This window comes from Seriola aureovittata, chromosome 6, assembly GCF_021018895.1.
Source record: "Seriola aureovittata isolate HTS-2021-v1 ecotype China chromosome 6, ASM2101889v1, whole genome shotgun sequence".
NCBI classification, from domain to species: domain Eukaryota; kingdom Metazoa; phylum Chordata; class Actinopteri; order Carangiformes; family Carangidae; genus Seriola; species Seriola aureovittata.
The window spans coordinates 26,377,194-26,392,673 of NC_079369.1; the positions used below are offsets into that span (position 1 = coordinate 26,377,194).

Below are 15,480 nucleotides of genomic sequence, written 5' to 3' on the forward strand. Positions count from 1 at the left end.
GACTTTGGTTTCTGTCCTCAGCTGTCGGACGAGCAACAGGAAGAGCCTGATTGTGACGTCCAGCACCTCCCCCACTCTGCCACGACCACACTCACCTCTGCATGGACACACAGGTAACACACACACACACACACACACACACACACAGATGTGCTCCCTCCCTCTTGAAACTATAGGATGTGTTTTTATTCCTCCCCGCCAGCGAAAGTCGGACCCGGAGCTATATTGTTTTCTGGTTGTCTATCCGTCCCATTCTCGTGATATCTCAGTAACACCTTGACGGAAATATTTCAAATTTGGCACGAACATTCACTAGGACTCAAAGATGAACTGATTAAATTTTTGGGAAAAGGTCAAAGGTCAAGTATGTGGTGAACTCACAAAACACGATTTTGACCTTGTGACCACAATATGTCAGTAACGCCTTGACAGAACTTCCTCAAATTTTGCCCAAACATTCACATGCATTCAAATTGATTAGACTTTGGTAGTCAAAGGTCAAGGTCACAGTGACCTCACAGGACACTTTTTAGCCATTACTCAAGATGTCACACAGCATGACAAAAATTTCACACAAATGATTCATATTTTATATGACTCTGGAGAAACAGGGATGCAACCTGAAACTAGTCTGACTGGCGGAGGCAGACAACAGGAGGTAACTCTAGTTTTTGCCTTGTTTTATTGTAGTTATTACATTTACAAAATACAGAAAATATTTAGACAAAGACACACAAAAAAAGGAAAAACGAGGCAGGAACCTCCGCTTCACCAAGTTGATGAGTTCTAAAGCAACAGCAGGGATGCTTTAGAACTCATCAATATATATGTAATATATTAGGTCCATGTACACTGTTTATGTATATGTAATCACTTCTTCTCTGGTATATTATACAAAAAACAACAATAGCTCACACTATCTCAGATACATTGGAAGGAGGTCTTACAGGTCGCCTCCCATTTGTCAAGAAGGGGTTTCTAAATATTATGAAAAACATTTTCCTTGTTGGCCAGTACGTATCGAAGTCTTTCCAGGTGAAGCAACTTTTTGACCCATATATGGAACTCAAGGCTTGTTTCTGACTTCCAAATCTGCATAATTAGGCGTTTGGCCAGAAGGGTGCAGAGAGAAATGGCAATCTGGCCAGTACATGTCGAGTGTTGCATTACAATCTTTAAGATAGCACAGCAATAATCGATAAATGAATGACAACAAAAATAATAATCAATATTAGATGAAGATGTTGTAAAACCACCTTTATTTGCTACAATGTTCACTTGTCCTCATCGGCTGTAAGCTGTGTAGTGACAGCAGGTGAGGTGTGTTACATGGCATCGTGTTGTTTACTATCACACACACAGACAAAGCTCAATTATCACTTCAGACTGCACACTGAGCACAGCACAGAGAGATTTGATTGCATGGATTAATGCTTAGGGCGACGTACTGCAGGCTGCTGCTGCTGAGGGACAAAAGAAAACACATAAAGTTGTTGGATATGTTTGCGCTAATTGAGATTGTCTTGTATCTGATGCCTGGAGACCTTGTTCACTGTTTCCTGTAAATGTCTGAGGTAATAAAAGAACATAACCATTTTGATTGAGGTGACTGATGGGGCATATGTGTAGAATATAGATCCTAGTTCAGGACAAACTGATACTTGCATCATTGTTGAAGCCTGATCAATACATTGGCACAGCCCAGCTTATTTTTATCTTATCAGAGATGTGTCTGAGAGCGCAGAGAAGATTATTTTCATTTTCTGGAGATATACCAACATCATCATCTGACCCAACATCACAGTACTGGTCAGGCTGTGATTTCTGTTTCCCAGTCGGCCGAGTGACTCAGACGTCTCTTGATCTCTGCTTGATCAACAGGAAATTACTTTGTCAGCAATTTCGCATAATCAGTTAAACATTAGTTTCAATTATTAAGACAGACGTGGAAGAAATCATCGCTGGTTGCAGCTGCTTAAGTGTGAGGGTTTGTTGCTTCTCTCCTGTTTAAAAGTGTTTGTCTGACAAAAGAAGCTATTTGAAGGTGTCACCCCCAGCAATTGTGACAGGATTGTTTCACATTCCTTTTTTAAATGCCACAGATTATTCAAACACTGCTCTTGCTCAGCATCACGATTTATTGATCATCCTAACGTTACTGTCTGTGTGGAACTTTGTCAGAAGTATTTTGACAGTCATTGACAGCATTGAAAGACACTCCCACGAGAGATAAATTGTCACACACCTGGGCAAACAAGATGGATGGAGCATTGTCTATTTAAGGTCATGGTTGTAAGATCTGTTTAAAATACTTCTGGTGAAGGTATATAGGAATATCCTTCTTTTCAAGACTGAAGTGACAAGAAGACAGATTATTCAAAAACAAATCAACAGATTGATATAAAAAAATGCTGATTTCAGCCTTTGTAAATAAACAATGGACTCCTAAAATAGAGCAGCCATGGGTTGTCTCACAAGTGCCCCACAGACACACACACACACACACACACACACACACACACACTTTGAAAAAGTGTGTCTAGACACATTTGGTGTGTGTGTGTGTGTGTGTGGCAGATGAAATGCACACTGATAGGATTTTTGTTGAACACACTTGACAGCATGTAAGACAAACACACAAAACCTGCAAATCTACCACCAGCATCCACTCACCACCCTTCAAATATGAAGAGAGAGATGGAGAGATGGAAAAGAGATGAATAACTGTGATATTGATTGATGGTGACTGAAGGGGAGGAGGCGAGCGAGAGAGTCGAAATATAGATTGGAAGGACGGAATAAAAATGGATTGGACAGTCTCTGAATGGGAGGAGAGAAAGACAAAGGGATGGATATCGAAGACGGAAAAATGGTAAAATGTCAACAATTATATCTGACTGGAGAGAGAGAGAAAGAGAAAGAGAGAGAGACCGACCGTCATTAACAGTGTGTGTTTGTGCTCAGCTGACAGACAGTCACACACGTCTCATTTCCTGCTCAGAAAAATAATAGAAGTCGCCAACCTGTCAGTCACTGCACCTACACACACACACACACACAGACACACAGGCACACACTTTGTTTCAAAATATAAGTTTTGTTGAAATGGCTTTTTATCCAGTTTTGACCTTGAGGATTCAAACGCATTTACAAAACACACTGATATTTCAGCCTTTCAGTCCCACCAAAACAATGCTGTTCCTCCACCGTTTACATGAGGCTGTAGTGTTTCTCACTGTCATTTAGAATATCAGTCAATTAAAATCTCAAAAGTTCAGATCCTTCATGGTAAAATCGGCTCTCATTTTTGGTTGTAACCTCTCGTGTAATGGAAATTCAAGCAACATGTTTTGATCATGTCTGGTTCTGTCCCACTCTCCTGAAGTAGAGAGTGAAGAGTTCCTACTGCAGCTGCACATCAGCAATTTTTGTCAGGTTTTATAGAGTTAAGGACCCAAATACAAACAATCCAAGGGAGTAGGTGGAAAAAAAGATGATTTATTACACAAAGAAAACACTCAAGAGTCTTACTTGGTGCAAAAACAGGCCCAGGAAACAGAGGTTGAAAAGTGGAAACACAAGGAGACACCGACGATACTCAACAGAGGTAAAACAGAAAATCTAAACGCTGGTAACACTGGAGCAAGAGACACAGGGAAACTTAACAAACGCAAACTGAAGTACAACAGAAAATCTAAATGCTCTGAGAACAGGAGCAAGAGACACTAGGGAAACTTCCAAACATGAATAGTCAAACAAAGTCCAAACAAAGCGTCAACAGTAGTAGGAAAACCATGACTTTTTATATTGTGATGGATCTTGAAGACGTCCCCGATCTGAACCGTAGAGATCGTTATGTTTCCTGTCCTTTATGTTTCCAAACTTCACATAATGTTAGTGGCTGTGCTGATTGGCCAAATTACATCACATCTTTATCCTAGGGTCTCATAGATGTGTGATGTATTTGAAAAACAATTCAACATAAGCTAGCAGCGCGGAGGATGAGGAGCTGGTGCCATAAAAAAGGACTCGGTCAGGAGTGTGTCAGTGCAAAGTCAGATATTTGTCAAAGTTATCTGTAAACTTTATTGGACAACAGTCGTCACTTCTGGATGTTTGAAGCCAATAAGAGACTTGACAGGCAGATGAATGGCAGTAGTAGTTTTGCAGGGAGTGAGAGAATTAAAGCATGTTTGGAAACGTAGAATTTGTCGTCGTACATCGTCTCATTCATTTCTGAAGTTAGATTTCGGCATAAATGCATAAACTCCAGTGAGACTCCTGGCTGTTGACTTGACTAAATAAGCTGTTTCAAAACATCAGGAACTTCAGGAACATGTGAAGTTTTATCCTTATTCTTTGACTTTTTGTAGATTAAATATGAAATCAATAATGAGTTACGACAGCAGTCATTAGTTGCAGCCTCAGAAATGGAAAAAGAATCTGACAAAACAGACAGAGAGCATGTCTGTGGGTCCTGGTGTCACAGTGTGGTCCACAATCCTTAATGCTCCTTCACTCCATCCATCTTTTCCTTTTTCTCTTTCCTGTCATCTCCATCCTCATCCAGCAGACTGCTGTAGCTGCTGTGTTGCCATGGTAACACCGCCCGCCACCAGTCTTCAGCAGTCGGCCTTGCAGTCCTGTCTTTTTTTTCCGTTTCCCAGACCCTGCCAGGGAAACAAATACTGCTAATTAAATATCACTAATTAATGTTGCTGTTTTTCATTTTCTCTACTGCTGCTTCAAAACCTCCAGCTCAGTAAAAACACAGCTTCTGGGTTTTGTTCTGTTTAGGTTTTAATGTTAGAATAAAAGCTTAAATGGAGCTTCAGCTTTATGTTGAAACTTGGACTCTAACAGAAACCTTTATCTCTTTAACTGAAGCTGTGATATCTCACTGTTGGCTGGTACTTTACTGATTAATATGCACCACTGGGGGCCATTAAATCTTTCCCTTCATTCGTAGAGACCATCTTCATACATTGATGATTGCTTTTTCTTTTTTTCTTCTTCTTCTCTTTCTCTCAGTCTCTCGCTCTGGCCCTAATCATGAATTTCATCATGGTTTCAATCATCCAGCCACTTAGCGCTAATCAAATGGAGATTCGTCAAACTCTAATATCCTGGGGGGCTGATGAGGACCAGTCCTCTCCAAAAATGACTTTTATTAAATGTCGAAAGTTTGCATAAATTCCTCGTTTCCTCTCTCATCACCGCCCGTGCTGTCTCCCTTTTTCTCCCACTCATTCCTGATGACGTTGTAACCTGTACTTTTCCCCTCTCTTCTGTCCCTTTAACTTTTCGTCAGTCTCTCCATCTCCTCTTCCTCTTCCTCTCCACCCACCCTGATCCCTCCTCTCTCCTCCTGGCTGACGGCGGGCTGTTATTCGGTAAAGGTCAGCTGATGATTGGCAGCTCTTTGTGCTCTGACTCCTGATGAGTTCTGTCAAACAACCCACCGCTTGTCTTTGTAATTGTAATGAAGGACAGAAAGAAAGAATCAAGCTTTTTCTCCTGTTCAGATTCTTGTCGCACCCTCCTGAGAAAATAGAGGGTTTTTTTTTTTTTCTTTCTTTCTTTCTTTCCGCCCCCTCCCCAATTATAGCTGTATTTTGTTATCCCAACCACAGCCTCCCTGGAGAGGCAGCAAAGGGAGCGAAACTGAAGAGGCACAAAGCAGATATTACATTTGCATGTATCTCATATGCCGGTATATTTCTTGCTAAAGTAGGTCAGTGTCGCTGCCGTTTGCTGCACAAAACCCTCTCAAATGTGACAGTGAAGCAGCTTCTTTACCTGTTGTGATGAGACCGCCTGTCAGGTGCACTCAGCTGTAATTTACATTTCACTTGGATTCATTATTCAGTCTGAAAATACAATCCACATAGTGTTTTTCTCTCTTGACAAGAAGTGGAAAGTATTATTCAAATGTATTTTCAGAATGATTAGCTTTTTTTTCTGTAGCCAATCAGAGTATATCAACGTGTTGAAAGTCACTCTGTGGACATCACACGATGGGGCTGTGTGCTAGAAATTAGACACACTGGTTCTTCGAGCATCAGTTCAGTCGTGGAAGGAGTGACCTCTGTGACTTTGGAGAGTAGATGGCGTTTGGCGTGCCGGTTCTGTGTGACAGCTGTGATTGGTGACACCATGTGGGTCAAAGGGACCAGAAGAAATGTGGTTCCCTCCCTCTCTGACCCGTCTCCACCCAGCTGCCATTTCAGCTTAATGGAGACTTACAAGATGTGTAGATGTGCAGATGCACAAAAGGACACAACTGATCTCAGACAAGGTGTAATGATGATTCCAACGTCGTTAGAGTTGGAGGGAGGACTTTCCAGTATTTATTTGTAATATCTGCTGTTTAAAAACTTTACCAGTGCCCAGCCCTTTCTGTCCTGCTGTTATTACAGACATGACTGAGCTAAAACTTGACTCACCAGACTCACCTGGTAAAGCGCGTAGCATTTAGGCTCAGTCCTTACCGCAGCGGCACAGGTTCAAGTCCAACCCATGGCCCTTCGCTGCATGTCATCCCCTCTCTCTCTCCCCAACTTTCCTGTGTCTCTTGCAGTGCAGCTGAAATAGCAAAACAAAGTTGAATAATAATAATAATGATGATAATAAAAGAAAAAATAAATGACTGAGATAAACGTGACCCTTGAACACTCTCCTCTTCTGTCGAGCCATGACGTTTACCCCGCAAACATCTGTGGCTTATGGGAAATGTGGTTCGTCAAGAGCCACTAAAAACACAAAAACAAAACAAAACCACCATCCTTATCTGAACACATGAAGTGAGTCATGTGACATACTGAGCTGTTGCGAGGCTGGATTTATTGTTGTTAGTTAGTTTAAATTATGTTTTCTTGTTTTTGGACCAAAACTGGGATGCTAAGGTTTCACTTCAGCTCTCTGTCTTCCAGCTCCATCTCCCATTTTAACAAATAGTGATGAAGACTGAGAGAGATGAAAAAAAATATGTTTGTGCTCTCTCGTGGTTAAAAATATACAGTATTTGAACTTACAATATCTTGACACTTATCAGCCCAAACATACACCAATAGACATACATCTGCAGGAAGATACTATCTGCCCTCCTCACCCTCAATCTTCTGTTTCCTCTCTCACTGGATGCTCTTCACCTCCCATCTCTGGCTCCAACACCAAGCACATCTGGGACAAGTTTTGCAGTCTACTCTAAAACTCTGAGATTCTTAAAACCAACTGCATCTAAAGCTTATTTTCATCATGATTAATGTTTCTATCATTCAGTCAGTAAATCTGCATCAAGCAAATCGGAGAAGCTACAACCAGAGGATGTTTGGTATTTTTGCTAAAAAACATTTGTCGATGTATTTTATGTCCACAACGCTTTGCTAACTTTACGCTAAGAGCAAAGACACATTACCATATATATATGTCTGAGAAGCCCTGACACACAAACACACCACTTTACACATCACTTTACAGAGTGATGGATTCTTCTGTCTGTGAACAAGCCTTAAATTGACTAATGGTCCACACACACACATTTGTAGCCATGAAGCGTGACAGTGCAGTGAGCAAGCGCGGTAACAGCCCCACTGAGACCTCTGTGTCCTGGACCTGGAGACCCTACTTCAGCAACATCCACATGGGAACATGTACAAGATCATTTCACACCAGTGCAACGGACACTAACAAGCATCTGTTTGACTAATAACACACATGTTCACTCGAGTATGTGCATACATGTTCTGCTGCTGCGGCCACAGACAGAGACAGAGTCTCCCATCTGACAGAGAGCAAATTCTGGTTTTAATATTTGAGTCTCTGCTCTGTCCAGACATGCTGCTGAGGAAAATGCATAATTGATGTGGAAATGTCCGACTACTTAATCTCTCCTCCTGTTTCTGAGGCCGCCAGCCTTTCTTCCCCTATCCATCTGTTGATGTGTGTGCGGTGCATGTTCACCCCTTCACTCCACTGAATTATTAGTTACACACCGACACTCAGAGCACTGTGTCTCCCTTTAGATATGCTGGCCTTGATATTTGTTTCCATTATGCTGGGTGCATATGGATGTGTCAGTATTCTTATTAGATAATCTCAGGTTTATTCAGAAGAGGGTCATCTGTTCTCTTAGAGTCACTTTGACATTAGATCAGTCAGTTTGTGCTGCAGATCTTATGTTGCATCGAAATGTTTTTCTTTGTGTTGGACCTGATTGAAAATTCCACGGTTGTGTTGTCTGATTATCAGACTGAATTGCTTTTTTTAATTTCACTTAAATATTCATGGTGACAGTGAGTTCATGTTGGCCTGAGAGAGTAGAGTTTTTATGGTCTTTAGATAGACTCGTGTCCTGCCAAAATCAATTGTTGCTGAGTCAAGCCATCTTAGAATCAGAAATGGGATGCCACCAGGCTCTATCCTTGGTCCTCTGCTGTTTACATTATACATAAATAAAATAATCATTCCTAATCAATACTTCAATCTCCACTTTTTTGCTGATATGATAAAATTCTATAAGGTAAAGGAGATGCCAGCAAAAGTTTAAATGGCGGCCATATTGCTCTCGCTGATTTATACAAATACTTAGAAATTTGACTCATCATTCATTTTTGTCTTTTAACCGTCTTAGGAAGAAACAGCCATCTCATGTTATTAATTTATAAAGCTGGACTGTTGAAACTTTCAAACTACCTCACATCTCTTCTCTCATTTAAATCTTTCTACAGTACACAACCCAGTAACACACATCATTCATAACTGTCATATACAGAAATGCGCAGGAAGTTAGGAATCACTTTATCCATTCCACAAATGAATCTTTAATCATCACTCATCTTCTATCCTTCTCTCCCCTCCGTCCATCTTTTTTTCCTTTCACGTTTTTCTCTTGAAGGCTGAAGTTCTTCCTCCTTCTCTAATTCATTTGTCTCTGCATCTTCTCAGTTGCGCAGCAGCGACTGTAAACACAGCTTCTCCTCCTTTATCTGAGCCAACTCCTATGAAGGAGACAGATTAGCCAGCCCTCTTATTCCTCCACCCTCCTCCCAACTCCTGTTCACTTAATGAGACACTCCATCAAACTCACAGAGTGTCCGTGTCCATCTCTCTCTGTCCTTTATTACGGCCTCTTTCTCTTATTTTTGTCTCTCCCAATTTAATTTATCCTCATCACTTGAGACTTTTCTTTTCCCTCCATAAATCCTCCGTTCACATTCTCGTTCTCTCATTCTGCTCATGTCTTGTGGAGGAGCAGAAGAAAAGGGAAATGAAGGGAGGATAAAGCAGAACATTTTACAAATTCCCTCTGCTTTCACACAGAGGCCGATATTCTCTCCTTTGTCTTTCAGTTTGTTTCACAAAGCCACAGAGAATAAGTCTGACATTAATGAAATATGAATAATGTCATGGTCATTAGCTTCCATAAGCTTGTTCTCTGTGTTGAGCTTGCTCCTCTAACATGAAGCCATGCTGCTGCTGTAATATACAGTATCAAGACCATGTCTGAGCTCATCATCTTATTGTGAAGGTAGATAAATGGACACAGAGGATATATATATATATACTCTGCAGGGTTTTCTGTTTAGTGTGTTTACCTATTTTTCTTTCTCCTCTCTTTTCTGTAACTCAGGTACCAGCCCGCTGGACAGCCCTCGCAACTTCTCCCCCAACACAGCTGCACACTTCTCCTTTGTTCCTGCACGCAGGTGAGACACACATACACACACTTACTAACAGGTGGGGCACACCTGGAAAACAAAGTCAGTCAATCTGGTTGGAAGGGTCAGATGAAAAATATACATATATTTTCTCTCCATTTTCTCATGATCTGAATCTTCCTAAAATTCCATTCTACCGCCCTGTTTTTGGATCTCAGATATCATTTTATCCCCACGATTGAAAAATTCCAAATGATGTGCAGCCCCAAAGCTCACAGCGTGAACATCTCTGTCTGGGGGAAGTTTTTATTTCTAAAGCAGCAAGTTCTTTTCACTTTTTCACATGTTGAACACAATTAAAAGTCATTTGTGGGAAATAAAATCGACACTGTAATTGGACAAGAAGCGCAGACATCCTGCCCAAGTGGATGAGCTGTACTTCAGCTTTTAAAGGAGCAGTGTGTAAGATTTAAATGGAATACAATGTTCATAATTGTGTTTTTATTAGTGTATAATCACCTGAAACTAAGAATCATAGCTTAGAATTGACCCTTCATATCTACATAGGGAGCACGTCCTCCAACACAGAGGCCGCCATGTTGCACCGCCATGTTTCTACGGTAGCCCAAAACAGACAACTCAAATACTTTTTGCATGACCTGAAGGCCACCAAAGGTTCTCCCACACACCTGAAAGGGAAGGGTGATCGCAGTCTGCCACCTCACCACTAGATGCTGCTAAATCCTCTGCACTGGCCCTTTTAATGGCGATGTCTTTGAAAGGATGAGAAACGGTTCTGTGGCCTCGGTGTGTCGAGAGCTGAGCTGCTGCTGCTGGTGACAGTGAGTGAGCTGATGAGGAGGGAGATGATCACTGTGAGGCTGTCACTCAAACCAGGATTAATAAACCTCTTATCTGTCTGCGCTCTCGACACAGTCAGTAATTACTGCAAAGGAGGGAGAAAGAGTGTGTGTGCGGTGTGTGGTTTTGTGTGTGTGACAGATACTTGCGTGCATAAGGCACTTGTTTGATTTTTAAAATCCAAAGCCAAGATAAGAAGTGTTAATGTAAGATGGATAAGAAAAAGAAATTCTCAGCAAGCCTGCCCCTTAAATTTTCATTAAGATGATGATGTTTCCATGGTAACACATCTTTTCTAAAGTACTGAACTCTCGGGCTATTTCCATGACAGTTAGGGTTAAACACTGGATGGCAGCCATGCAGCAGTGCAGCAGCCAAAAAGAGCATTAATGTTGATTTGAAATGGAAATCCCTCTCTGTCCGGCTGCTGACCTAAGTCCTGCAGCTGCACCACAGACGCAGGGATGACAGCGGCACCGTGTGGTGGAGTTTGATATGACAGATTACAGGCTCTGAGGCTGGTTGGACTGAAGCGTCTCACCTCAGGTTGTAGACTGTGATTTATCAGCGGCTGTAATCATTCATCAAACGCAGACAAATCTGTTTGCTCCTGTCTCTTCTGTAGTCAGAAATGTTATTATTTGCTATAAATCCTCAGTTTTTTTTAGAAATGATTGTATCTAAAAACTGCTGCAATCACCTGCAATTAAATGTTATATGACCAGGATATAAAAAATATAGTTTTAAACTTTAAGCTTACGTCCACAATTTAAAAAGGTCTCTTTGGGCTTTGTTAGATTTTTAATGAAGCAGAAGAGGAGAGTGTGTGTGTGTGTGTGTGTGTGTGTGTGTGTGTGTGTGTGTGTGTGTGTGTGTGTGTGTGTGTGTGTGTGTGTGTGTGTGTGTGTGTGTGTTTGTGTGTTTGTGTGTTTGTGTGTTTGTGTGTTTGTCTGTGTATGAGTCTGTATGACTGACAGCCGCTAACAGCTATAAAAAGAAAAACCAATGTCTTGTCTCCCACACAGTCACGGACACAGGGCTGACAGGTAACCTCTGACTTTTTGACCTTAGCCCTTTTTTCCTTCCTCCTTCTGCCGCCACCTTCCTGCCCTCTGTCCTGCATGGCTGAGCGCACACACTCTGAATGACATCAACAAGCACCCTGCAGGGTCTCTTCTTCTGCTGCTGCTGCCGAACACTCTGTACATGAATCAGGTTTAAAAGAGGAACAACGTATGCAGCAGGAGACTCTGGAGTCATGAGACATCCTTGGTTAAGATGTAGATGTTCCTTAAAGGATAACGCTGGTGATGTTACATTTCTTGTCGTCAGTAGATCCCTAGTGAAGAGTCAAACCAAAAATGTGTGTGAATCAGAGCCTGATATATCTTATTCCTCTGTGCCATAGAGCTCCATTAAAAGCACATCAGAGAACCAAATGTGGACTGATCTGCTGCTGAAAATAGTCTCCAACAAATGCACTATTTCCTCTATTTTGTATACTCATGAACTAATACTTACACTTTCTATTTAAAAAAAAAAAGAAAAGAAATATATTTATATTTTTATATTTTTTTTATATATTTGCATATTTTTAAGGATTTACATCTTATGTAGGAACCAATTGGCTCAGAGCTGAGAGACATGCAGAGAGGGTAGGGAAGTCAGGAAGTGTTGAGAGATGCACAAACATATTGTTTGTGGGGTCTTAACATGGGATTTGTTGACCATAAGAAAAGTTTAGAATAACACCAGCCTTACACTTTAATAATTTCAATCCTTAATGGTTTTTACAAGTGTAAAATCCAGCTGTAGATAAAGAGCAGTTAGGTCAGAGTGGTTGTCGGGTTTCATTCCTGCTTCACTTTATGTCTGCAGAGTCTCAGTGGATCCTCCTCATGGCTTTCCCTGCACCTTTGAGCCCAAGTTATCCCTGTTTGCATTTTCCCTCCTGATTGACTTTTGCTGGATGTGTTATTTTATGTAAAACGAGTTGAGTTTTGTTGCCTTTGTCATTCACCTCTGCCTGTGTTTTCAGGACGGATGGTAGACGCTGGTCTTTGGCCTCGCTGCCTTCTTCTGGCTATGGCACCAACACTCCCAGCTCCACTGTCTCGGTAAATATCTCTAATATACTCTACTTTATGTTTCTGCATGTTATTCTGCACTGTATGTTTTTATAATAATCTGTTCACCCAAGAAACCCAAGTCTAAACGCTTCCTGCTTCCTCTGAGTTAACTGCAAAGCAACAACCTCACAGAAGCTCCCTCAGCTACGATAGAAACCCTTGTTCTTCCACCTTTCTCTCATTGCTTCCTCCCCTCTGATGCCCTCAAGTGTACTTCTGATTCCTCTCCTGTTTCTGCCCTTTTTCCTTCCTTCATTCCCCGAGACATATCAACAGTCCCTTTGGTCTAATCCTCCCTTCTTCCTCTTTTCCCCTTGCTGTTCATTCATCTCCTTTCTTAATACCCTGGTGTGCAGTTTCTCTGTAGAAGAGGCCCAGCGTGCTTCAAAGGGCAGTGAGCTGAGTTAGCTAGCTGTGCAAGCTCTTAACTCGACTCCAGACCACTAACAGACCTACTAGCTTACTGGACTAACAGAGGACCAGGCCTCTCTAGATTCATCCTGTTAGCACAAATAAATTAGCAGGTCAAATGACATAGATTTGGTTGAAAAGGATGGATGGATGTGACAGGTGAAAGTTCAGGGTACTAAGACATGTTAACCCCAGTCTAGCTCCACCTTAACCCAAAGTAGCTTCTAGTGTTGGATTTAACCTGCTTTTGATGTCTTCTTCTGACTGTGAAGACAAACCTGGCCCACACTAGACCTAGTCCTTATCCTAGCCTAGCCCCAGCCTCACCCCCGCAGTAGCTCCAGTGCTGGTTGTAATCTGTGCTCCCTCTGTGCTCCTCCTCTCACAGTCCTCCTGTTCATCTCAGGAGAAGCTGCACCAGCTGCCCTTCCAGCCCACACCGGACGAGCTGCACTTCCTCACCAAACACTTCAGCTCCGAGAGCATCACGGACGAGGAGGGACGCCGCTCCCCCGCCATGAGACCACGGTCCCGCAGCCTCAGGTAGGAGCTCTGAGCCTCTGTATCTGACTCCACAAAACCCACAAGAACACACTGTGAAACATTTTATCTCACCAACTCCATTTCTGATTAAGACATTAATCTATGAATTAAACATTTTCACTGTTCCTAATCCAGAGGACAGACCTCTCTCTGTGTGTTAGGGGCAGGGGCAACTCTGTGTCACCATGGAGCACTGTGCAGCGCACACACGCACACACACACACACACACACAAACTCTGCTCTTAGTATCTATGGCAGAGAGGGCTAAACATTTAAGTGCGGTTCAGTCCTTTTCATGTAAGAGCAGAAACACGAGCGACCAGTGGAAACATCCAGAGAAAGTCCGTCACATACAGACGGAGAAGTGAGTAGTTGACACATTGTTGCACCAGGTGTGTTTTGTCCGCTGCAGCTTGGAGCCCACACACACACACACAGTTAACTACATTATAGGAACATCGGTTAATGATGAAAAGTAAACATTAGCCAGCTGATCGTTAAAGGTGTTTTTTTAAATTCATATATATTATATTCATATTCATATGCATAGTATGAACTGTCATTCAGACACTCAGTTTCAGGGCACTTGGGGTGGGGGGGGTTAATCCAGTGCATATGAGAAAATAAGCAAAGTGAATTCTGTTCTTAATTTCTTTTTTTTCTATTATAAAATGACAAAAAGTACCGATAAGAGTACCGTTAAAATACCAGATCAATAAGTGGTATTGATAAGAGTAGTAGTAACCTTAAAAATCTTAATGATACCCACCTGTACTCCTAGCTGCTGGCGGCAAAAGAACTGAACTTCAACTTTCTCCCCAGAAACTTTGTGAATATGCAAAGCAGAAAGTTTCCCTTTATTTCATGTAGCCTAGACCGATGTAATCGTTAGTATAGACTTGACCTGTGCTGGAAGCCTCTCTTCAATTTTTCCTCTGCAGTACAGAACTGATTTTAAAATCTTATTGTTTGGTTTTGAGACACTCAGACAGAGGCTGAAGCAGAGCGGGATCATATCTTTGCCTTCTTCACCTGTTCTCCTCTTAAATATTAGAATTGCCCCACAAACTGATAGTTTCCAAGACTGAATATGAAAGAAGACGAGTCAATGAGACTTAGTTGACAACATTAGCATATCATGATGCTCTGTGTGTGTGTGTGTGTGTGTGTGTGTGTGTGTGTGTGTGTGTGTGTGTGTGTGTGTGTGTGTGTTGTGTGTGTGTGTGTGGTGTGTGTGTGTGTTGTGTGTGTGTGTGTTTGTGTCAGCCCCCAGAAAGGTCAGACTCATCCTGCTGGCATATCCGTGACAGGTGGGGCGAGTATAGCGTCTTCACTGTTTGTATCAGTGACACTCACCTGTTCACCTGTCCAGCTGCAGATCTGTGTGTCTTTATGTGTTTCATTCACTCTGTCCATCTTTGTCTTTATTTCTTCATGATTCTCCATCCCTGTTTTTACCTTTCACTTCCTTCCTTCCATCCATCCATTTTCTGACACTAATCCGTAGTCCAGTCACGGTGGCAGCAGGTTAGTAAGGTAGTCCAGACGTCCATCTCCCAAAAAATGTACCCAGAGGTTTTCCCAGACCAGATGAGATATATAAACTCTCTGGATCTACCCCAGGACCTCCTACCAGTTGGACATGCCCAGAAAACCTCCAGTGGAAAGCGCCCAGGGGAGCCTGATCAGATGCCAGAACCACCTCAACTGACTCCGTTCGACATGAAAGAACAGAAGCTCCCTCCAGATGTCTGAGATCCTCACCCACTCTCTAAGACAGAGCCCAGACACCTACAGAGGAAACTCATTTTGGCAGCTTATATCTGCGATCTTATTTCTTTCGAACTCTACCCAAATCTCATGACCATACGTTAGT

The 15,480-nt window shown here is 42.0% G+C and overlaps 1 protein-coding gene across 7 annotated transcripts in view; it reads left to right on the forward strand.

Moving 5' to 3' along the window:
• mast2 (microtubule associated serine/threonine kinase 2) overlaps positions 1 to 15,480 on the forward strand; it is a 178,642-nt gene that overhangs the window by 129,581 nt on the left and 33,581 nt on the right. For 4 of the 7 annotated variants that reach the window (XM_056378942.1, XM_056378943.1, XM_056378947.1 and 1 more), the window contains 5 exons: positions 22 to 113; positions 9,632 to 9,707; positions 11,546 to 11,566; positions 12,559 to 12,637; positions 13,449 to 13,603. In XM_056378942.1, coding sequence (XP_056234917.1) covers positions 22 to 113; positions 9,632 to 9,707; positions 11,546 to 11,566; positions 12,559 to 12,637; positions 13,449 to 13,603 — 423 coding nt within the window. The remainder of the gene's footprint in view (positions 1 to 21; positions 114 to 9,631; positions 9,708 to 11,545; positions 11,567 to 12,558; positions 12,638 to 13,448; positions 13,604 to 15,480) is intronic. The other 3 variants (XM_056378945.1, XM_056378948.1, XM_056378944.1) reach the window with 2 other exon arrangements.